The sequence below is a fragment of the Tauraco erythrolophus genome, chromosome 16, assembly GCF_009769465.1.
Source record: "Tauraco erythrolophus isolate bTauEry1 chromosome 16, bTauEry1.pri, whole genome shotgun sequence".
In the NCBI taxonomy this organism is placed as follows: Eukaryota; Metazoa; Chordata; class Aves; order Musophagiformes; family Musophagidae; genus Tauraco; species Tauraco erythrolophus.
Genome location: NC_141480.1, coordinates 13777221 through 13802833, shown reverse-complemented (window position 1 = coordinate 13802833; position 25613 = coordinate 13777221). Strand labels below are relative to the sequence as shown.

Genomic DNA, 25613 nt, shown 5'->3' with positions numbered 1-25613 from the left:
GGTATGATATTTGCCAGTTGCTATTACTCAGCTGCTACAGATTTCTGCTATAGCTGGGAGAGCTCAAGAGAAGGAGTTAAGTTAATGGCCATTACTGAAACGTGATCTGACTAGATCTGTTCTGGTGCGAGTTCTCTTCGTATTTTCTGGCTGTGTTTTATTGTACATAATTGTCATCTGTTGCTATTGTATGTAATCTCTCCCAATAAGGTACTTTGATTTTAGAAAAGATTGCTCTAAAATCTCACTATAAATTAACAAGAAGAGCAAAAAGCTTAATTCTGTTCTCAGTGAGTAAGATTAGGAAAACATGGATGCCCTCCAGTCATCCATCTAAAACACATTAGCTCAAAAAAAAACCCCACTCCTATTGCTCAGTTAGATTTGAAAAATGCAACAATAAAGTTTTTTGTTCCGTAATACCCTAATACCCAATGACGTGCTCATATTCATGATTTTTCCGTACACTTGCACACCTTTTTTTCTATATTTTTTTAGCATGGTAATTTCACCCAGAAAGAAGTCACTTCTGGAATTGATCATTCATGATGTAGTCATCTTCACATCACTTATCCATCAATGTTTAAAAACAAACGTGAGATGCTAGAAATGTCAGTGTTTCTGCTTATTGAGTAACCCTCCTGAGTATTTTTTTGAGATTTAGAATACCTTTTTTTGTCTATAGATGTGAGTTTTAAAATTTAAGTTAAACTGCGTATAAATGCTCATTAGTATTAAATCTGTGAGGGAATGTTTTCTTTCTCGTCTTGTATGTCTCAGTGCACAGCAAAGCACTATAATGTGGAGTTCCTAGTGTTGGGCTGGGAGTCAGGAACATTGAGTGCTTACCCCAGTTAAAGCACTGGTGTCCTTCTACTTGCTATGATAGATAAGCCGAGTTATATCATCTCTGCATGTAAGTGTAAACCACTTTTACAACATAGGTTTGTTTTATTATTTGTGTTTGGAGAAGACTGGACATGATGATAAACCATCTCATTGTGGACGAAAAAATAATCACTAACCACACCTTACGAAATGACGTTGCTGGAAATCACACTTCAGTGGCCTTTATCAGCAATGTTATAGCCCAGATCTTTGGTAGACTAAATGGGTCAGGTAAACCCTGAATGATTAGTGAGCCAGTCAAAAATAAATTAAAAATCAGTATAGGTTTATTCTGAGTGTATTCTTAATTCTTGCTTTATTCAGATCATGGAGGTATCATTATGGAAATGTTTGTTAGATAGAAAAGTGTCTTGAAGAAAGAGCTGAATGAACAGAAAGTAGTTGCTTGATACACATGTCTAATTAACTCGTCATGAAGCTAACTCATTCACAAAATGAGTGTAAGCAAATGATGAAAATTAAACTGGTTTTTGTTGGGTTTTTTTAAACAATGCTTCTGATCTAACTTCATTTTTAACGCATGGTAACCAATAGTAACCCGTGTGTTCCCACATAAACCAACTTATGTCATGCAAGACGCTGTTTGCACTCATGCTCATAAAACAGACTGTGCAGGGGTGGATGTGGAATTTAGTTCTGATAGCAGGGTAGATGTGTGATACATTAAGAATGTAAGAGGCAAGCTAATGTCTCTGTGTCAGCTGAGAAGGAAAATTATCAACAAGCGTGCCTGAATTTCCTTTGTTTATTTTGATAAAATGGCCTATGTTGATTGTGTGTGGAATTCTGATGGACTTGGTGATTGGTGCTATCAGGATGGCTTCATGTCAAGGTCTCTTTAATTCTGTGGGGCATATGAACATCTGAGCTTCTGGATAAGGATTGTTAGCACCTCTGCTGTAATATGCACCCAGGCAGAGTTACTCAATGGCAATGTCACCCCATGCCCATATCCCTCTATGCTGCATCCCATGTCCTCTTCTCAAGGCCTCTGATGTCATACTAGGCTTACATTTCTCCTCATTACATAATAACTCATTCTTCATAGAGTCACTGCCTGTTACTGTTGTCGGTATAAAACCGTGGTTGCACCATACAAAAAAGTCAACCAAATTAGCTGTAGACGCCTGGTCTATTAGAGAAATTGCTGTGGCAGCTAAACCAAGTAAAACAGAGCTGAGGACAGGTCAAGAAAAGTTCAGACCCAGCAGGCCTGACGAGCTTCTGTCCTGAGGCCTTGCAAGCTCGGTGCAAAGATGATGGCCTGTCACTGGCCATGGCAATGTTAACGCTACAATTCACAAACGTTCCTTCCAAGGTAAGTATTGATGCAAAGCTGCTGTATCTTCCGTTCCTGTTTATGCCTCACTATGACAAATGGGTTTGAACACAATTTCAAAAAGAAATGCCAGGGCACAGAAAAAAAATGTAAACCACATACTTTGGATACTTATTCTATGGAAGGAGAATCTCACTATTAAGTATGGTCAGCTTTTTATGCAAAAACTTCAAAATCTTTTTCTGAAAAATGGTAAACTGTTTTAATGGTGCTAACAAATAATATGATGGCTCTGCAATTTTATTTTCATGAGAAGAATCTGTGTATGGGTTCATTCAGTGTGTTGTTTCTCTCTTTTTGGCCTTTCTATCGGTTTCCAGTAAGTAAAATGTAAGGCACATAACATGCAAATTCTGCCTAGCTCTGAAATTTTTGACATTTGAGTGGGCTAGGCATAATGATCACTGCAAAACTGATCTTCCCATCCCTTATATTTAAATGTGACTATTAAGGCTAGTCAAAACACCAGGAAAATAGGAGCAATTTCTGTTTCACACGCATACAAACATGTATCTCCCAGACTTTTCTTTTTCCTCCAGAAATATTTTGGTGTATCTTTTTTTTACTATCTCTCCTCAATATAGTAGAACAGTATGCTATAAATTGTCATTGTTCTGATTATAATCAGAGAAGTTTGTTGTTGTAAAAGGAAAGAAACTTTTAAAGAGAAAGCTCTACTGGAAACTTATTTTGTAAGTAGATAGTACTCAGGGATAAAGAAAGATCGATGCCTCGATACTCAAAAAGAGGGCAAGAATCAGATCAGAACAATAACCAAGTACAAACAGAAGCTTAGAGAGGGTTTGGTTAATGTGTGGAACTGGCTACAAGGGTCAGAAATCGCAGTAGATGTAGCTGTAAACACATTCCAAAAACGTTATTTTGAAGAACTGCAGTGGGAACCATGTTTATAAGATGCAACTATTACCAATTTATTTCTGAAATTAGTGGAGGTGAGAAACCACATTGAGGTCTAGGAGATGTAGACTCAGGTAACTAGAGATTTGAAATATGTTTAGCAATGGAATAATACAGAGTGCAGAAGATACTACAGGGAATGATACAAAGTACAGAAAGAGGTGAAAATGCTTCCTTCAGTTCGAAAGATTATGTAAGAGGATTTATTTTTCCCTTCATTTTCACCACAGCTCTATTCTGTGGCTAAATCAAAGGATCCACTAAACATGCTGCAGAGACTGCGTTTGGCCGTGATGTCCAGATCCCCAGCAGGTTTCCTTGGCCCTTTGTCAGACCTCTATGGAGCATCCACCATGGCATGACAGCAATAAGCTTTACTGAAGGTGAATTGATACAAGACCAGGCAGTTATAGGCAGCTGCTACCATCTGACATTACAAGGTCATTTTGAACTGGTTCGTTCCCAGCTGTGGGTTTTCCATTTAAGACATGTGAGCATCAGCTACATGAGGTGCCATTTACAGAGATTTTGCTGTTTGTGAGCGCTGAAGCAAGATCCATGAAGACGTTTAGGTTATCCGCACAAAGCATTATGGCAACTAAGAATAAGCTAATTGGCAAGATGTAAATGATTTCAGACCCTGTTTTCTATGGGTACAGAGAAGGCACCATGATGCTTCAGAGATTTTCTTGGTCCTTCGTGGATCTTATCCAAACTGCATAATTTTTATTATTACTGGAACTTTTTAAAACCAGGAAGAGTCTTTTCATGACTTGAGCAGATGCCAGATGGGACCATTAGGTGAGGATGGACACCTGAAAATTTGGAAAGAGGGTAAACCCCTGAAATTAATGGAGCATGAGCAGAAGCTAAGGAAGGATAAAGATGTTTTACTAATCATAGAATATCTCCCACGTGGATAAATTCATCTTTACTTTCCCTTGCTACAGCTCCAGCAGCTTTAAGCTCATAAGAGCTACAGACTGATGCAGAATAACTGGCAGAGCATTGATGAAGCCACTGAAACGAAACTTCTACATGCAGTTTCTCCTCCTGAATCCCTAGGGAATTTGGCAAACATACCTCAAAATAATTTGTTAAATAAAGAACAGGTGCTGTTCCAAGCCCTATGGTTTTCCAGGAAACATTACCTATGAAATAATTTAAAAGAGGGGACATAGCTGGAATACACTTGCTGGCAGTGTTAACGTTTTTATCTCATATTTGTCAGATATTCCAGGATTATGCTTTTCATACTGTCAACTGCTCAGTCTTCCGATCCTGGTGCAGAAAGCCATGTTGGTAAACATTTAAGCACAAGTGAAAGTGCTTTCCTGGATGAAGGCTTGAATGCTTAAAACCTTGCAGAATTGAACCCTAGTTTAGCTGCCTTTAACATGATTTCTCTGCTAAATAAATACATTTTTCACATGCTGTTTGGAATTCTTGCAGGTGAAATAAATGAGAAATCCTATTTAAAATATGAACTATTTATGATTGGACATAATTTGGCTATTAAGCTTCTGGGTTTTTTTCATTAAATCCTTTCATTACTATTTTATTGAGGAGCTTAGAGCATTGTATATGCAGACAACAATTGCAGATAACAAATGCTTCTCATTTTTAAATCTGAATATACATTGCATTGGATTTAATCGCCTCTGATGCTGATCTACTGTAGAGAGATTGAAAGAGATAGTGCTTTGGGGACCATAACAGGAGAATTGATTCTACAGATATAGTATGTTTCCTTTTTTTTTTTTTTTTATTTTTAACAAATTGCATAATTAAAGCTGCAAACAATTTTCTCTTCTAATACTCTCCAAAAGCCTTCACGTACTCAGAACTTTTTCAAAGTTTCCATGTAAAGCTAAAATTCTTGGTTTCTGGCCAATGACTAATTTTATTTCAAAGCTTAAAATAAAATCCACTTTTTGAAACTTGTAAGGCTAAAATTATTCCTATTGCCTTTTAAAATCAACCCTATATAGGGCTTATTTTCACACATATAATCCCTTGTTGACCGAATAGTAAATTTTGGAACTCATTATAGAAATAATCCTTATTAAGAAGTATACCCAGAGTAAAAGTAATTGGATACTAAGTAGTTAAAGTGTATTAAGTGTGCATAAAATTGGTTAAAAATGGTTGACTATTAATAGCAAATAAGTTGCAATTCCTGAATTTAGTTTCTGAAAAATGAACTTTCTCTACAGGCAGTAGTGGCATGTTGTGAGAGGAAAGAAACACTGTCCTCACCTGGGTGAGATGGAGGTATCTCAGTTTTACAACCTTTTGGCATCAAGGAGGCAGAGTTGTGGATCTGTGTCACAATAACCAGTGGCAGGGAAGAATATTTTCATGTTGCTCACCATTGCCTCGTGTGTGGTGTTGAGAGCCTTATTAGTTATGTTGGACTTGGAAGTTAAGAAATTGACCCTAAAGATTTGTGGCGACTTTAATCTCATGTGCTGCATTAGAGCTTTGTTAAGGTTTTAAGTCATTTTAAGTGCATGCTTTAAGTCTTTAAAGCAGCTTAGTGAGGTTTTTTAGCGTTGCCTTTAGATACGAAGAAAATAAAATTTAAAAAGTCATTATTAACGTCATGTTGATTGTCCTTGCCCTAAAGAGCTTATGAATATCCAATATGTTTATTCAATCCAATGTAGTCTTTGATACTAGTTAATTATTTTGGTCTAATAAAAGAGCAGCAATATTTGTGATTGTCCTCCAAGGTCCTCCAAGTATTTTACTGCTGGTAGCCTTCCCCTCTTCCAAATCCTTACTTTGCAAGAAAATTGTGATTACTTTACTACGTTACAAAACAAAAGCATGATACTCAAAGATAATTGGGTTCACATCCCTCACAGGCTATAGGAGCAAAATGCATCATATCAGTGACGTATACAGAAGCCAAAAGGTGTCTTTTCAGTCTTCAGTTTCAGCTACTAAGACAGTTCTTGGCGGTGTAGATAGTATTACATAGATCATGCTCCTCATCATCTTTTCCAAGCCGTCTTACAGCATGAACACTCCTCCAAACAAAGTCAACTTATGGTAGTAAGGGAGCTACTTTCTCTGCTTCTTTCTCCTTTTGCTGCATAACTGAGACCTACTCCCAGCTTTCTCACATGTGTTCTTCTTTGAGCGTGGCATTTCCCTGGCGTCTAACTTCCAAAACATATACACAGGCTATCTTTCCTTCGTGGAAAAGGTTACCTTGCATTTGTCATCTTTGTTAATTTGATCATAATAACTCATCTTTCTGAATCCCTGCACTGATTTTCTATTTGAAGTAATAGCAGGCTGCTTGTCACCATGTTAAAAATGCTGTGTAACTCCAAACTTCATAATTCCTTTCCATATCTCCTTCAATTATGCCTCCTATTCACAGTAACTATGGCTTTTCTGGGCTCATAGATAAAGTTCTTACTCTCTATTAAGTAACTCTAAGAGCTAGCACTGATTAATCTATAGAAGATCAAGCTGACTTTAATTTTAATTATATATCAATTATTTGGTGGCATTCTTCATTCACTGACGTTTGTGTGCTTGTTTGCCTTTGGTGTGATATCTGTTTAGACGACGGTTTCGCAATTGTTTAGAAAATATTAGTTATTACCACAAATAAGCATGAGCTAATGATCTGCATATGGAATTATATTATTGATTTTTTGGGGGTCAGGTGATTGCTTTTCTGCACCCAGAGACAGTTTGAATGCTAAATTTTGGAAGAAAGGCTCTTAGACCTATAAAAGTAGAAACCAGAGATGTTGTTCAGGATAGCAGAAGGGGAAAGATGATTGCAGACTTCTTGATGAACTGTTCTGCCTTGCCCGCATCAGTATCTGCTGTACACTTGATTGAAGCCTTTTTAGTGTTAATGTACAGTGCGAAGTCTTTTGTTTTCATCAATTGTTGAAGAGGAAAAGCAGAATGCACCCTGTACTCCTGTTTCATAGGATATACATGAAATGGCCAACAGATGACCGATTTCTATCTGACCATTATGAGTATAGTTCATTCTAGTTTGGGGACAAGCTTTCTCCAGCTTTATCAAACGTATCCATGGATCAGCAGGTCCCAAAAGTGCATTGTCATTTAATAATACATTGATTATTTAGAGAGGCTTTCTAGCATTATCTCATTAGTATTAATTGTTCTTAATTGTTCTCTTTCTCATTTTTTCTCCTTCTATCTCTTTTTCTCTCTCTTGAAAAATTATCTAAGGGAGTTAAATGGAAGTGGAATTCAGTAGATAATCCTCAATCTGTCACAGCAGGCAGATTTCTGTTTAGATCTGAAGATATCTTACTACAGATTAACAAAAGCTTCATATGACCAGAACATGCTATTCGTGTTACACAATATAACATTGAATCACTATTGAAGGAAAACATTCATTTTCTCATATCACCCACTGTTTTCCAGGCAGTTCTGTCTAAAGGTTATTTTGGGTAAGCATGAGATCCTCTTTAGGATGCATTTCTCATCGATGTATAGAACCATAGATATTTTTCTGTAGAACATGGAACATTCAGAAAGCCTAAGATGATAAATAGCTCAGAATAAAAGCTAGCCTTTCATCTTAAGTGTTCACACCAAAGTCCAAGATGACATTCAGTAAAAAATACAATTTCATACATGATTACCTCCATTATTTGGAAAGAGCTAATACAAGCATGAAAAGTAGATATCTTCTTCTCATTCCATTCCTTCCAATGCTCATTATTATCTTTCATTTCTTTTAAATAGTTTTTTTTCCATATATTGATGTTTTATTTCTGGTAATAATCTGTATGTGTTGGGTTAGGTTTTGTAAAAATGCTATTTCTTTAATGTTTTGCTGGCAGTCTTCAAACAGATGAAAGTTCTATCTTGCAAGAGTAATATTTAGTTTCATATACAATGGCCAGCTTTCACAGCTAGGCCTACACATTTTGCTGTACTTTACTGAAGATGTGTGAAAATGCCCTTCCACTAAAAAATAGTGGATTAAGAAAATCTGACTTACACATTAATGATTTTCTCCTGTAATGGTAATCATTTGTTGCATTGAGATTCTTGTATAAATAACTGCAGTTCTGTTACCTGCCATCACTTTGCAGTAGTCACAGTGCAAGGATTGCTCTGGGTCCCATCAGCTATGTATTGTGCCAGGTAGTTTGCATCTGGCAGACGCCAAGAGCAGAAGCTAAGAGCAAAAGATCAGAGCAAGACTAGAACAATGCTTCCATGGTAAAATCTCTCTGCTTCCAGAAACATGCAGCTAGAGATTTCCTGTGATGAAATGTTACCACCGAGTTTAAGGGACTTTGAAGTATTTTTCTTCTTTTTGAATCTATATAAATCTTTGGGCTCAGCATTACCTTACTGATTAGAAAGAAAACCGTTTTGTGAGCTTTCAGGCAGTCAGTGATAATTGCGTTGGGTGCTCTATGCCTTTTATGTAAGAGAAAACAAGTAAAGCTTCTGTAGTCAACTTTTCGGCTGCTGCTTAGGACATCACGTGAAAAAGCGTTACGCAGCTGAGGAAGTCATTTGCCCAGAGAGGTGTTTGCTACATTTCTCTTCTGCTTATGCAGTCACTCGTGCTTTTCAGCAGCATTAAAGCCGCCTTTTTTTTTTGACAGTAGTCGTGTTAAAAATATTACCCAGTTACATAAATAAGAGGATATCACCGTGTGTCAGACTGCATACCCAATATCCAGTCTGACAAGACTCGCATATTAATTTCCTGCCACAACTATACAGATACCCCAGAATCACACTGTAATCCTCACTGTTCTCTCAATAGCTTTCTTCAACCTACCACCTTCGCCCCTCTTTTACCTCAGTTTGTCTCAGCCAGTTGGCAGGTGCTGGGACTTGTGAAGATATGTACCCACTATCTCCCTCTTCCCACTCTTTTTTCATATAGATGGGGGAAAAAAAAAAAAAGATAGTTTTTTTTTAATTTCTCACATTGAAGGAGATGGTTACACATTCTGATATAAACGAATTTCTAACCACTTCATATGACAAGTTTAAAAGTAAGTAATATTATTTTCTTGATTCCAAAGAGAAAATTAAATGCTGTTTTTTCCACCTTCTAGCTTAGTGCAAAGCTGAATTTCTTCTTAATTGGAAGAATCAAACAAGCAGGTTACTTCTGGATACCACAAATAGAAAACTGGACCAAATTCAAACAACAGCAAAGCTCCTTTGCTGCACTGGGGCTCTTCTGAGCCAGGAGCTCACTTAAATAAAATGCCTGGAAAGACAGTGCACCTCTATAGGTGTACACTCTAGGTGAATTGAGACTCTCATGGCATACTTTTTATTACCATCATGACAATTTGGGCCATAACCCAGTGTCAAAAGAAAGCATGCAATGAACGTTATGTTTCAGGTCATCAGAAGTCACTCAGCATATTGAGTCTAAAGTCTAAAAAAATCACTGCGTTTAGAATGGATGCTTTATGCTGTTAGTTTCTCATCCCTCCTTCAGCTAACAGCTCTTCACCCAGTTTTTTATGCTTTCGATATATTCACTAGGGGCAGCTGTAGTCCCTAATTTCATTAGTGCTCAACAAGTTTGCTTTTAGTCTCATTCTACAAAATAGGCTCTTCCTTACCTAATAATAATTATAGTTACATGACTATGGTGATGGATTTTTTTTCTTCAATTTGTGGTTCTTTCCTGGTACTTTCTGGCGTCTTTTTATACACCATACAATGAATGTATCTTGTTCTAAGTAATCAGCCTCCACCTTTGAGCCCAGACACATACCTCTGCTTCCAGTGAAGTTACCTGGATGTCTATTTCTATCATCAGTTGTCGTATCTTTTCTAAAAAGAGATAAATAAACATCTCTTTTGCTTTTACCGCCATAAAGTCTCCCTATTTCTTATTCAGAACTTCCATTCACAGAAAACAAGCTGTTCTTGAATGGAGAAATTCCTTTATGTCCAGAGGGCCAGGACAAGACCTGTATGCCACTTAAGATCAATTTACATTACAGTGTGTGGGCTGAAGTGGAGTGTAAAGTTTAGGCTGATCTTCTATACAGGAAAAAAAAAGAAGGAATGAAAAAAAAAGTGTTTAGAGGTATTGTAAATCAGTTAGCTGCAATGTAGGTTGAGAGCTTTCTGCAAAAAGTAAAAGTATTGTGCAGTGTAAGAAACACTTCTTGAAGATTCTTGCAGAGTTGTAATTTAACTTTGGGTTATTTCCCAGTTTTTACTTATGAACACATAACTACCTGTAAGAATTTATGCTATATAGGTCCTGGCTTTTCCATCAGCAACAGACTGACTTCTGTGGGTCAGGGATTACTGAGAGGATAAAACTAGGCCCATCATCTGAGGAGATTCCTGAAACTACTCAGATTTTCAGCATTCAGTATAGGATAGGGTGTTGGTTTTTTAGTAGCCATAATTGGGAAAATGGACAATCAAACCTTATCATCTGTGTTAAAGGCAATTTATGTTGCAATAAATGTCAGTAAAGTACAACACTAGATAGGCTAGGAAGCTTTATAAAAATCAAACTTCAGTTCTAATGTCTCTATGTCAACCCTTTTTTAAATGTGTATATTTTCTAAGCCCAAATTCACATTAAGCAAGCCCTCAGCTAGCATTGTATTCTTAACTGCCATTCTCATATAATCTACCTCTTTTGCTCTATCAGACTGTGAGTGGGGCTGCAGGTAATAGTTTGTAAAGCAGCAGTTCAGATTGTACCAATAGCGCAAAGAAGCACAGTACACTCAAGTTATTCTGTTGAATGTTTAAAAAAAAAATCAAATTATCATCCTAATAGAATCTTTGTATCTAGGAATATATAGAACTTCTATAGCTCTAGTTGCTGAACATAACAAGGGAAAGGCTACAGGGTACTGAGCAAGCTTCTAATGAGCTAGTGCATCTCCACGTTGCAGGACGGTGCCAGTCAGAGGTATTGACCTTAAAACTGCCTCTGCTTTGGAGCTCGCTTGGATGTATCTCGACAAGGAACCGTACTGAGCAGTACAGATATGTTCTAAGCAAGCATAAAAGGCAGAATATGAAAAAAAATCAACCTTCCTATAAGCATGTGCATCTGTTATTGCTCTCCTGTGTCTAACGCTTTATCTAATCCTTTAGTAATTCATCCAGTCAAGTCACAATTCAGTTCTTTGTTGGAGAAAGTGGTGATCATTACTTAAATATATAAGAATTTAGTCGCTCTGGGACTGAGACTTGGAATGAGTTTCTTTTGACCAGACATTTGCCTCTTTTCCTTTCATCTGTTCACTCCTATCCGTCTGCTTCCCTTTTAACTTTTTGTGCAACTGTTACAGAATTTCTTGACATATGTCAACATGGCAGATGTAGCATAGAGAGGAAAATAGTGCGACCACAGTTCAAGTCAATAAGGTATTTTTTCCAGATCAGCGCTAATCAAGAACAGTTTAAACTCAACACCCGAAAGCATGATTTGGATGGCCATGAAGATGACATATAATAAGAATTATGTAGGAAATGCTACATTAAACCAGTAGATTCATTTCCTAAGCTATTTTTACTGTAGTTAGTTTCTATAGTTTTTTATTAACAAGTTTCACTTCTGAGATTATCAAGGATTCAAACTTTCCGAAAGACTTTCTAACATCACTTTGCATATTCATTAGAGTATTTTGGAACACATGAATTTTGACACACAGGTTATGGTTAGGTGGTACAGTCACTAAAGTAGAATTTAGTTAAAGGGCTCAATCCACATCTCCAAATCATTATATGCTTGCAAGTAGGGAAACAGTGTCTGTAATCTTTTTTGCCTCATCAAGTTATTAATAATAAGATAGTGTTAATTTTACTTGATTGTTCAAATCTACTTTAGATCAGTGGTTTTAGTGTTTTTTTTTTACAATAATAGTTGTTCCAAGTTTGTATCCCAACATTACAGCACATGTAGCACAGCTGTGAAAAACTCAAAGGCAGTGTCACCCTCCTTGCTACCCCTGAAATGTTCGACTAGAGCGCAGGTCTTGTGTCCATACAGCCTCAGCTTTGCTGAAACAAACATTGTAGTATATAGGCCAGTCGGCACTAAATATTCCATTTCATAGTATCATAGGCAAGGATAAAGTTATCATTTAACAGCACCTAGGTTCACATCTTCTGTCATGACACATCTTTAAAAGGGACCGTTCTTTGTTAGTTGAGAAATTGTCTCTTGCTGAGCAACATCTTTTCCAGTAATGCTCCAAGTGGCTTCAGTGGGGCCTTTGACTTATTATAAGTGCTATACCCTGTGTGAAAGTCTTGGAAGCTAGTGTACGAATAACTACAGCTGCAGGATTAATACCAAAGTGATGTTAGCAACTTTTACAGTAATGCTAAGTGACGGTTCAGCTCTGGGATATTCATGCCCCTTCTAATCATTATTACGTCACTTACGTAGTGCAAGAACCCACCTGACACTGCTAGTGCTTTACAAGAACAATTTTATTTACTCCTGTGTTCAGTAATTTACTAGTAAAAATACCAAATATTTTGGTGCTAAAATTATTGCTTTGTTTATGCTTTTTTTCTGACCAGTGACAGTTTTCAGTTTTAGATATCTAGCTGCAGCATAGAAATATTGCCGTGACACTACTTGGGCATTAACAAGTGAAAAAATAAAAGTAACTAGTGTCCAAAATTTCACGTCTGGATGTTACTTTACGCTGTGTTCATGTGATTTTTGCTGACAATCTCTTAAAGCTAAGGACTGTGCAAAAATAACTACTAAAACCTACATGTAGATAGAGTGCACAGTATAGCTTTAAATCTGTTTGAAACTCTGGTGGTGAGTGAGCTCGATGACATGTAACGTGTCCATTACCTGTTGTATGTTCAATGAGTGTAATCAAATAATTGGTTCCAATTAAACCCCATATCAAGGTGTGCAAATATTAAACTATTTTATTTTCATTTTTAAAGTGTTTCTAAACCCTAAGATTTTGATGCATAATTTCCAGAAGTTTGGAGTCTGATTTGAGTTATTTTCACTGCAACACAACTTCAGTCAATATGATAGACTGCACAATGCTGTTACACTGGTCGGAGTGATGAGATCATGGGGGAACTTTATGCAAGAAGTTTGCAATCTAGTTATGAATGTCAAGAAAGACATTGGAAGAAAGTACTTGCTGAAACTTTAGTGTACACAATTGTATGTAGTTTCTGCATGTAACAAAAGTAGTATATACATTTGTTTTAAAGTTAAAATATTGCATTGCTGTAATATGACATTTGTTCTGAATTCAGTCAAATCATGGTTTGCTGACGTCAATGCCAGAATTTTAGCTACTTCAATTGGCACCTGAATGATGCCTTAACTTTCCTCTTCTTTCTCTGATCTTCTGAATATCAACAATTGTGTAACAATTAATTTCTCTATACAGTATTTTTTTATATAAATAGGGGAAAGACTTCTGCACAATATTAGTAATCAATTATTATGTCTTCAATTGCTTTAATCGGATTCCACAAATACTTAAAGTTCTGTGTTTATTGTGATTGACATCAACGCATTTATTCATGTGCATAACGTGAGGCACGTACATTAGTGTGCAGTTGCATTGGGTTTTAAGAATTCCAATGTCCAGGACAAGCAACACATAATACAATGATATTCCCCTCCTTCCGAAGTGTTTGATGAGTCTTTAACAAACAAAAACTTTCATCCTGGCTTTAAACAAATGGTAGCTAAGTTCAACTTTTGTAACTCTGTCTTGGTCGAGGAGTTTACAAAACTAATTGTAAGGTTTATTCCACACAGAAAAGTGTCCTGATTATTAGAATTAAAATCATATTTATGTGTTAACTCATTTAAAATATTTTTGTAAAGCACTAAGGATAATTTTCACCTTTACTTGAAGATTTTTAATATATTTTCTCTATCTGTTATTTATTCTTTGAAATTCTGAGGCCAGGAAGCTATCAAAAGAAACCATCTTGGCTATCAGATGGCTATGAACAGAAGCCAGAACTTTTTGCTGAGATAAAACTTTAATTCACATGAAGAGTTTCTTTTAAAGCTTATAAAACAAATATGGCAAAATCTTCTTAGGTTATCTTATTCTGAAAGAGGAGTGAAAGTGTGTTAAAATAAATATCTAAGATTATTTTAGTGTAAGTTTTATGTCAAAATAAGCTCATTTTTCATTGCTATATTTACATAGTAATCATAAACAATTCTGTAAGAATCACAGATACCTTACACCTGTCTTACTTCCAATAGCAAAGTGTCCCTCATGGTAGGCTCAGCAAATTTTATTTCACTTTCTACTCCATTTTCAACCATTTTACATTTATTTTCACAGGATTTCTTTGCAAAGTCCTTTTCATGTGAAGAAAGTTACTCTAAACCCCAGGAACTTTTAATTTCCCTGGCCAATAATTTTGGCCTTTTATTTCATTCACAGCTAAAATCCTACCACTGCAGCTACAAAGTCTGATTTTTCTTAAACAAAGAAACAAAAAAGCAAACAGAAAGAACCCACTTTTAAGTATGGTAGTGTCCAGGTGAAAGGAGAGGAGAAGAAAGAAGGTAAATTTGAGTGAGGAGCCTGTATGAATGCAGCATTAGTAGCAGAAAAGAGAGGGGGCTCTAACTTCTCGATGTATCAATGACAACATGGCTTATGCAGCTGTGAGGAAAGGTCTGCTGCCGCTGGGAAGGCCAGGGACTTTGCAGTGCAGTGCCACTTTCTCATCTAACCTGTTCAATGCACAGTCCACAAATTTTGGCAAGAATGTCTGGTTGTTCAGCGCAATGCTTGGTGCTGCAGCGATGCTCGCTCCCCCCCTCCACTTTCTACTCATCCACATACAAACTCCTTCCTCCGCTGCTCGATTTTCACCTCGTTACGTCTACCCGTACAGTACACACATGCAGCAGGCACAGGTTGTCTTCAGGCAGTACGTGTGTCGGTGTGTTGGGTGACTGCTGCCGTCAACATGCGTGTCCTGTGAGCAGCGAACACTATCGCATCCCACAGCTCCTTCCAGCAGCACTACCAGCATTTCAGTCCCTGGGAAACGCCGGCAGCACCTTGCTGCCTGCCCGGGGAGGGTTGTGCAGAGATCTGCGTCTCTGTCCTTGCTCCAAAACCCTCGCACCGGCTCCTTAGGGACAGAACAACCGTACGGCGCCGTGGAGCGCGCACAGCCCCGGCACAGCCATGATGCGGCTGCTTAGGTGAAAACAAGCACGAATGCACGGACGTTCTGCCCACAAACACAGCAGTGTTATAACTCCGTGCACTGTAGCAAACAGTAATTCAGAGATAAAAGGCTTCCTTAACATGGCATCAAATTCTATCAAACACCCGGCATCGGCATGTACCACCGTCATACACTCCCGCTGCTTACCCTCCCTGGCCATTTCAGAGCGACAACAATTGTAAGAGAAATAAAAGATTGTAAGAGCTCAGCTTCTGGGAGACAGATGAATGTAATGCCACTATCCAAACCTCCGGCATTCTCACTACAGCTCTGCAAATTTGCAAACGGATTCTTCACCCCCCAGCCCTCCCTTCCCCCCCCGCCCCCCAAACCGAATCAGAAAGCACATCTTACCACTGGATGAGAGAGAGGAACAGAAGTGCCCACACCATCATTTTGAGAGAAAATGCAGGATTCAAGAATGCAGTGCTCCCCAGGCTTGTTGGATTTGGAGGAATCATCTCTTTTTCTCTCCCCCCCCCTCCCCTAGTTTTTTTCCCCTTTCCTCTTGGTTGCAGATGGATCCGTCCCCTTCTTTAAATTTTTTTGGTAGTGGTTCTCCCCCCTCCCTACCAGGTCCTGTCAGTGGGAAGATACATTGCGCCCAGCTGCGGGAATTAATATGCAGGGGGACAGAAATTAGATCTGCACAAGCCCTTTGCAGATATAATCAGAAAACGTCAGCTCAGGCAGCAGGCAGCAGCTTCCAAATCTAGGGGAATAACATAATTGGGAGAAAAGAAAAAAAAAAAAAAAAACAAACCCGCAACAAAACCAGAGACTCACAGAATAAAAACAGTCAAGGAAACAAGAAATTCATGCACATGCACACATTTACAGAACCACTCACACACATGCAACAAAATCCAATAAAGCAAAGAAAAAGTAAATGAGAAGAAAAAAAAATAAAAGAAAGAATAAAGCAATGGAGCTTCTGCTTGAATGCAGATTAACTCTGAGGTCAAAGTGGAAATGATGCACTCTACTGCAGCACAGATTAACACATGCGTGGTGTCAGCCAGGGTGCTTTTTAACCTTTGATTACACATATGCAGGCAGCCTGGATTTTCATTTTGGAGGCGAGAAGGATTTGGCAGGCATAAAATGGAAGGTTGGAAGGAAGAGCTTGCCCTACGCTGCTGAGCATCCTCATTTTTCTAAACATCCTGGAAATCGTGATTGCAAAGGGAAAAAAAAAATGAAAGGATGGATGGGGGAGTGGAAAAGGGAGGGATGGTCGTTGCTAAGTAACTCAGGAAATGGAGAAAGCAGCATTGGTGGAGTCAGTATGAATGAGGTGATTTAGTGTGTGATAGGATTAGGGAGAATGTGCAAGGTTTTTATCTCCCCTCCTCCTAATAAAATCAGGCGACACAGACACAGGAAATGCTTCCTGGCCAGAGGGGAAACACTAGGTGGCTATAAAAGCTGGACCTTGCCAAATTTTGGAACCAGAATCCCAAGTTCCATTGTTCAAAAATGCAATTTAGCAGCCACCAGTGAAGTAAAAATTTAGGGAATTTCATGATTTCCCGAAGTAAGAGCATCTCAGGCTAAAACAGGTATTTGAACTGTGACCTACAGTTGCAGATTTTTTATCTCCCCAATTTTTTCTGTCTAAAAGAAAAGCAAATATAGACAGCATCAAACCTCCCCAGTGCTGTTTATAAACTGGAGATTGATGTGCAAACTTAATCATCAGGTACTGGGAGATGTGACCTGACATTATTTCTAAATCTTTCTAAAACTCAAGGGAGAAATAAATAATTCTTCTATAAGAGCACTTAAATGGAAAGAAAGTGAAATGCTCCTAATAGAAGAAAAGCATCAGAATTTCCCTCTGGACAGAGTCTAGTCTGAACCAAATTTGACACTTGGATCCTGCTCAAACCTTCCAATATCCAGGCCAATTCTGGGAATTCCCAATGTCCAAATACAGAATGAAATTTATCCATCAAATATTGATAGTTACAGTAGTTGCCGTCCCAGATTCCCAAAAAACATAGATCCAGCCTTCAGCCATCAAGCTGATTTTTATTCTTTTCTAAACATGATGTATTTAGCTACAACAATAAGGAACAAATCAATGTTATTAGTTGAATTAAATATATTTTGGTCTCTGGGTAACTCGGTCATAATTTGAGCCCATATCTAACACTGTCACTGTATTTTATCAGTGTTTCCAAGCAAAGGAACAAGTTATGAACCTGGTTCTTAATATTTCCAGTCAATGGTCCTATTCTTCATTAAGTCACTTCACCAACTTGTGAAATACAGCTGCTTCAGAGACAAAAATTGATAAAATGTTCCAAATACCCTCTCTGTACCTCTCTCTGAGTATATATATATATATGCGTATGTATGTATGCATATTCAAATTGCAACATTTGCTCATGGTTCATTTCATTACCTGTGAACATGACATTTTGTGATTTTATTGCTGTAATCTCTCTCATCAGTTATCAAAATGTATATTTGAGAGTTAACAATGCTGTGTATATTTCGATGAAGGAGTCGAAATTGTTGATAGCTAAAAATTTGAACTGTGGAAACAGTTATTGTCTTAGTTACAGCAACTGCACCTGGTGTAACATAGAGAATATGAGATTTACACTGCACTTTCTTGGCTGAAATTTGTCCCATAACAAAATGTTTCACATCCTTCTTGTCTGAAAATACTTCCTCAACTTTCTACAAAATTGTAGGTGGACTCTGTTTTAGTGCTAGACTGAAATGGTAGTGTAGAGAAGATTATCGACTTCTTAATGGACAGGAAATCTGGGGAAGAGTTTTTTTTAATCAAGTCTAACTGAAGATCACTGTGACTGCATGGATTTATACATTTGGATCCGTACTAAGTAGATGAACTCAAAACTGTAGTGCATCATGTATCCAAATACAGATGTATCTATTTTGGCAAATACAGCTTAAATCTCATTATATATTGTTGAGTAACTAAAAATAGTCACTTCTTAATATTGAATCTCACTGCTACTTTTCCCTGGTAAAATATTGGAAGGAGGAGTCAGACAAATTGCATATCATCGTGTAGACTATAGATTTTCTAGATCGGCAAAGAGGGGCTCCAGATGGATTTTATTAGTTACCTGAAAAAGTATTATTTAAGGATTGTTTCAGTGCTATTTATTAGAATTAAGATGATTCACTTGAGCTGCCAGAATTAAAGACAAATTTAGACTGAAAAGGTAAAAGTAAGAATTCTTTCAAGAAAGCCATCAAGCTAAAGCCAACTTCTTAGAGGATTTAACCTGCTGCATTTTTTTAAAAGCCAAAATCTTGTGCTACTTGAGAAATTACTTTTTAAAGAATTATTTTGGAGTTTGGCAATAAAAAAACCAAAACAAAAAGGAATTCTTTCCTAAAATATGTATACAGTGGTATTTCAGGTTTTTCTGCAAAGTGAACATTTTTTCAGAAAGATTTTTGTTTAAACCGTTTCATCAGATTTCTATTCCAAGCAGTCATATTCTGAGTATTTGACTTACAAGGAAGTATGCTGGTAGCCTAAATACAACCAAAACATAAACCCAAAATACTGTGTTTGTTTATATGCTTTGATCTTGTGCTAAAGCAGTCAAGAAAACAAGTTTTTGGCTAAGAGCTCTCTCACTGTACTTAGATTTACAAGCTCCTGCCAGCAACAGACTTAACGAATGCTATTTTGTGCTGTAGATATCTAAGATTCTCTTATCGTAAAATTTTTTCAGCAAACTACATTCCACATCTCCCTGCCACTGACTTGAGAAAGCTTTCTTATTCCGTAACATAACCTAGAGGGCTGAGTTCCATTATACTAAATTTTTAGGTGGAGAAACCCCTGTACTAAGATAATTTCTGAGGGACACAATAATAGTTGTTTTCGGAATAGTTTTATTCATGCCTAAGAGAAGTCTCCACTCCACAAGAGTTTCAAAAAAGCATGATTCTCAGGAGCCGTATGTTGACAGATATTCATATATATCAGTCTTTAGCAGGGTTTCTTGCACACAGTGGTTTTGGGCGTGTTTATACTGTATAAAGAGCTTAGGTCAAAACCCTGTGTTCAGACGGTAGCTTTCTCCTCACACCTTGTGCTGAATCTCTTAAGTCTAAGACCAACGGCTTTTGAAACCATTCCAGGAAGGCAGTTTCGGCTTCCTGTTGTCAAATACTGAGCTGATGGGGAAAGAAGAATGCTGGAGTTGTCCTCCCTTCACTCCTGAGAGTAGACAGTGAGGGACAGCAGACAGGCATTGCTGTTGTCACTTCTGGGATGATGCCAGAATCTTTACATGGAGGAATGAGGGAACTGTATTCACATAATATGTACTTTCAGTGGGACGAGTTTAGTTCAATTGTTTCAAGTATGATTACGATCAGTGATGATTCAATCTCCTTGCATACTTCTTTTGGAAGTTATCTTTCAGTACCTGCATGGCATAAGTAAACTTGGAACTGCATATATTCTCTATTTAGCAATGAGAGAGGAAGAAATACAATGTGTACAGAAGCAGCACTGAATACCAAAGGGAAAGACACGTTAGAAATTTGAGGAAATAATTTTGAAAGGGTACTTGTCAATAACTATGTTCTGATACATGAGTATATGTGTGTTGGAGTGAAACCAAACAGGTATTCTTGCAATAATCTAAGAAACAGCACGTTTGATGGACGTATATACTTGCAAATATATTTTCCTCGCAGGATTAACGTGTGCTGTAAATGATTTGTTAATGTTCTAAAGCACTGTAGATGTAACAGAGCTATCAACACTGTCATTTCATACTGCTAATGGCCAGTTTGCCTTTGCATTAAAAGCATTCACTATCACTGTGTTTTGTATTGAGGTATAGGGGAGTGATAAAGTGAGGAAGAGTCCTGCATTTTTTCTTTAGTTGCTCAATTCTATATTTTAATTTTCTTTATATAGTGCGGGTTTTTTATGTTTTTGGAAAATTAAAAGTTTTCCTTATTTACTCTTACAGAAAAAATAGCACTCTTGAGTATGCTAAATCTGTTCATTTAAACTGTGCACATTACAATATTATTTTGATTTCCAAATGAAGAATGAAAATTCTCATAGACCAGGAAAACACGTTCATTCATTTATTAGTTTTCTCCAGTCTATAATGCAACAGCAACAACATCAACACCAGATACCAGATACTTTCCACACACGAAAAAGACCTCAGCTGTCATAAAAGTGATTACTTCTTTCAGAAATAAGTATTTTATCAGTTTTTCTATAAATATATATGTTTTTCAGAAGAGTAAAGTCTGAAAATTCCTAACAAGAGACCACAGGGAACAGCTTGAAAGGCATGCTTAGAATAAAGCCCAAGCTCAAGTCTCAAACTTTGATGAGAAATAAGAGCATGTTTAACTGCTGTCTATAACATAATGGTTATCTAAGTCCAGACCTTACTTTGCACAAAGAGGTGCAGCCTTCTTTTTTCATTAATGAAAAAAAATCCCACCACTTGACAGAACACAGTTCAACTTCAGAATGTCAGTTTTCACAATTATAATCACTATTTTCTCAATATTTTTACTGTTTCTGATTTTTTTTCATACCAGGACAGTGAGATCCGAAAGTGAAAAGATGAGATTGAGCAACACAAAACCTGACTTTGTTCATCACTGAGTATTTTAAGGCACTGGTCTCCAATGCCTGTATTATAGCAAACATTCAGAGCATGCCACTCTGTCAGACCCAGTCTCATTGACTTGTCCTGTGGTTGTCATCCCTGTTCTTACAGAAATCTCATTTGACTTACAAATTAGGTTTGACATTTTGCGTAGTGTTTGCTAACACAGAGCAAAAAGCTCTGTGTTTCCATGCCAGATTTGGTATTTCCTTCAGACAGTTTGCATAACCTTAAGATCTGTTTTGATGTATCACTATTTCCTATCACTGCAATATTCAAAGTCTATTTACATCACCAAGGCAGTATCTCCTCCCCAAGTAAATGTGAGGAAAAACTTCCTGCCATTTGTGTAAGAGCACATCTGGGCACAAGCATGTTTTCGTGCAGGTTGAGTGGAGTGGGAATGCTTACATCAGGAACGGATCCAGAGTACTGAGACCTGTGCAGCCTATGCTGTGGTAGTTTTACAGGCAGCCTTGCCAAGAGAATGTTGTGTCCATTCTGTATAATCATGGCAAATGGGTTTTGATATCTTCCTCCAAAACATTAATGGAAGTAGTATGCCATAAAGATTTTTTTTTTCTGCAGAAAGGGAGCAGTCAATTCTCTCCTTTTAAGATGAAAAAACAAAAAAAACGTGCTAAAGTGTTTTATTATTATGCAAGACTAAGGATACACGACAGTATAAGTAGTTATCAATACAGTATTCAACATCTGTTTTTCATGTCTACATTTGAGTTATAAGGTCGAATTATTTTTTGTCCATGTTTAAGCCTTTATATAATGCTGAAGAAGTTGTCTTATAGTAGGACCATGTTTTCTGATCAGCGTGAGTTCTTTTGGTCTCTGTAAACAAACTTTCAGCATTTTGAAGGATAACACTCTGTATAATGGATGTAAATACACATTGGAAATGATGCCTGATAGCAGCTCATGTGTGCTAGCAGGCAAGGAGCACACATTTTGGCTCTGAACTTTTGATATTGTGTATGATACTCTCATTAGCAAACTAGGGATTCATGATCTAGTTCTAGAGATTTGTTCTTAGTTATTTTCAATGATTTGCCTTTAAAATGCGGGTGAGTACTGAGAAGGATTCATCAGGCGTTTGTTCTGAACTTTTTTTTACTAAATATTCATTAATGATCTGGATGATAGTATGAACAATATCCTTGCTATATTCAGTAAAAAGCCAAGCCAGAGGCAGGAGGGGTTTGGGCATGGTAGGGAACAGGGTTAGACCTTAAAATAGAAGTGGATCTGAAAAAAATATGAAGAATTTCAGAATGTTTAGAAAGAATGGCAGAAGTCTTCAAAAATGTTTTCGAAGGAAAAGTGAAAAAATGCGGTAAATGCAGTTTAGTCTGAGAGGAATTATGCCAATTTTTCAAATATGTACTGGTGGAATGAAGGAGGGAATAGCTGGTATTTCTGTTTTGTAGAATGACAGAGATTTATCACAGTTTCTTAGATTAGTTATCTTTGGATAACTTAGAAAAAAATTCTTGTAGTAGGAATCCCAGAGCACTGGAACAGTTTGCTGAGGTCAAATATGTGTATGAGGTCCCTTCAGTGTGACTGATAGACAAGTGCTGTGTATAAGTTAAATAATGGTCTGAAATTAAGCAATTTCATTGTTCAGTTAAGCTTTTAAACACAAAAGTAAAAAGATGGTCTCCTACATATCTTTTTATCTGTAAGAACTAGTAGAATTCATCATTTAGTAGGATAAATGGCAATGAAAAACAAATTTGATGCCACAAAAATAAAGGCATGCATTTTTCATGATTTAGATGAGAAAAAAATAATGAGAAAACCCACAAATATTAAAGGTAATGAGAAACCAGGCATATGAGTTAAAAAGCTAATGGAGAAAAAGTAGTGGGAAATTAGGAGTATTGTTTATTTTTTCCTTCATTTTCTTTTGATCTTGTAGTGATTTACAAGAATGTTATATGATGTTTATAGCTTCTTTTCATCTCTGTCTCTCAAGTTCAGTTTTCTGACATGAAAGTCCACTGCTAAGTAATGACTTTCAGGAAAATATTTCTAAGAAAAACCTGAACCTTATTACTTTGCATGTTATTTGATCTTGTATTACTTACAACATACTCAGAACTGTAACTGCGTTGAAAATCTCTTCAAATTGCTGGGACTGCAAGAGACCTGTAAGGCTTTTATTCCTCTTTCCTGTTTGTTTGTCTGCTTGTCTTCTTTGTGTGTTTGTTTTGTAAGCGTTAAAGAGTAGCATCATTTTCTTATAGTGTCCTCTGTTGCATCTATAAATGGCATGGACCATGTAATAACAAAAAAATGAAATGTAGATTGTGTGATGATCTCAGTTGCAGACTAGATACTAGTTTTTACCTGTGTTAACAGATTTCTGTTTCAGTGTTTCTCTATAGTTTTCAGTTTTTGAGAATCCTAACACCACAAATATAAAATTCCTAAATATTTTAAACAATGACTCATCAGGCGAAAATGAAGTGATGTAGTTCTATATCATCCATATACGTCACTTAGTAAGTCAAGTGCATACCAAAAGAAACATCTCCCCTACTGTGAAGGTTTATACTCACATCTTTGTCCTTAACTAGCTACCACAGTTTCTCTTCTCAGATGAAATGAGGCTTCAGGAGCTGCTTTGAGGCCGTACAGTGACAGGAACTATAGCAATTGTAGGAATTAGATATTTGACTCTTTTCAGCACTATGAAGCTCTCAGAACTGGGACTGAGAACACAAAATCTCTCTAAAAAACTGTCATAGGAAAATGTAACCTACCATCAGGCTGAAACCTGAGGCCTGGGTACGTTGCAGGGATGGTCTTACAGAATCAGACGACAGGCAGGAAGGGATGGCATGAGATCTCTCATCCAGCCTCCTATTCAAAGGCAGCATCAGCACTGACTGCATTTAAACTAGACTTTGCCTGGCCAGATCTAGAAAAGCTTCAAGGAGAGAGGTTTCACAACCTCCCTTGTGCAATCCTTTCCAATCCTTAATTATGTTCATAGTGAATTATTTTTCACCTCACTTGGACTAATGACCCTTTTCTCTGGCACTGCCTTTGAGCCACCTCCCTGGGCGTCCTGGGGAGCTGCTCCATGTGCAGCCACTTTCATGGCCCTCTGGGGACTCACTCAAGTTTATCAATAACTTTCTTGTATTGGGGCCCCCCAAAAGGACACAATGCTCCACATGTGATCTGATGAGGGCCAGGTAAAGGTGAATGATGACCTCCTTACTGTTTGCCTTCATCCCTGCTGGAACATAGTACTCTGGTTTCTTTCAGCTTCCCTGCCTGTCTTGTCGTCAGCCCTTACCTTGCTGAGGGCTTGGTCCATCCCATATACAGTACTTTGTATCTGTTCTTGCTGAATTTCTTGGTGTTCCCGTTGAAGGTATTCCTTCAGCTTATTGAAGTGTCTCTGAATGGCAGCCCTGCCCTCAAGCGCATTGACAGCATGCCCCAGTTTGGTGTCGTCCACAAGCTTGATGGTGGTGCATCCAGTCTCCTCTGGTCTAGAATTTTATTAACAACAAAACATAAAATGGAAAACTGCTAGCTAAACCAGACTGAACATAACTGTAATTAGTATTTATTTTACATTTAAAAAAAAAAAAAAAAAAGTAAAATGTCATGACTGGTAGTTTCCCAGGGGTATATCTCAATACTTTTTTATGATTATTTGTGCCTACTTTGTATGCTAGGTGCTTTGTGCACCTTCTCATTGTTAAAACAAAAAATAAAATAATCTGTAAACTGCCTTTATTTTCAAAGGAAGCTAGTTTAGTTTCTAGTTCTCTTCCAGTAAAGGCTTTATTATCAGAGGGGCTGTTACAACTAATGAGTTCATGTTTCAACGCAATCCCATTAGAACTTCAGTAAATTAAACTGCATTTTAAAGCAAAAATAACTGAGAAAAAAAGAGTAAGTTCAAATAAATTTAAACGTATAAAACACTATAATGTCTCGTCAGGTTAGGATACTGATTATTTTTAGTGATGGTAATCATTAAACAATCGTGTTATTATTAAAATTGATCATGTGATAGTCATGATTAGGCAGCATTACCTGGTTTGAAATCTGAAGGCCTTGAGAAGCGTGTGCTATTATTCCAGGGGCTTGGATTAAAATAAATATTAATGCATATATTCATAAAAAATAAAGAAAAACAAGAAATATGGAATTAAACCAACTACTGTGAGAAAGCTTCATTTTTAATATCCCTGTATCTACTGTTACTGTCAGATACGTAGAACCAGGTAGAAATTAAAATGGGAGAATCCAAAAGCTTATCCACTTGAAAATAAATTTTACTGTCCTCTGACATGGTAATGAATCCACTAGTGAGCTGATACTGCAAGAAACCATTAGAAGGAGGCTTTCGGGTACTTTGTAGTTACTGGTTAAATGTTACACACTCCTCTTTCTTTACAATAGTGTTTCAGAAGCTATAAATAAAGATTATTTTCCTGAAATCTTGCATCCTTTTCTTTCATCAAATATTAATTTAATATTTTATACTTTTGCCAGAGAACCAGCCAAGAAACTAATGG

General features: G+C 37.1%; 1 protein-coding gene across 1 annotated transcript in view; it reads right to left on the bottom strand.

Annotated features, from left to right (window-relative positions):
• GABRG2 (gamma-aminobutyric acid type A receptor subunit gamma2) overlaps positions 1-15864 on the bottom strand; it is a 66987-nt gene extending 51123 nt beyond the window's left edge. The window contains exon 1 of the mRNA XM_086621723.1: positions 15758-15864. Within this exon, the coding sequence (XP_086477849.1) occupies positions 15758-15864 (107 nt within the window). The remainder of the gene's footprint in view (positions 1-15757) is intronic.
• Positions 15865-25613: the final 9749 nt, after the last annotated feature.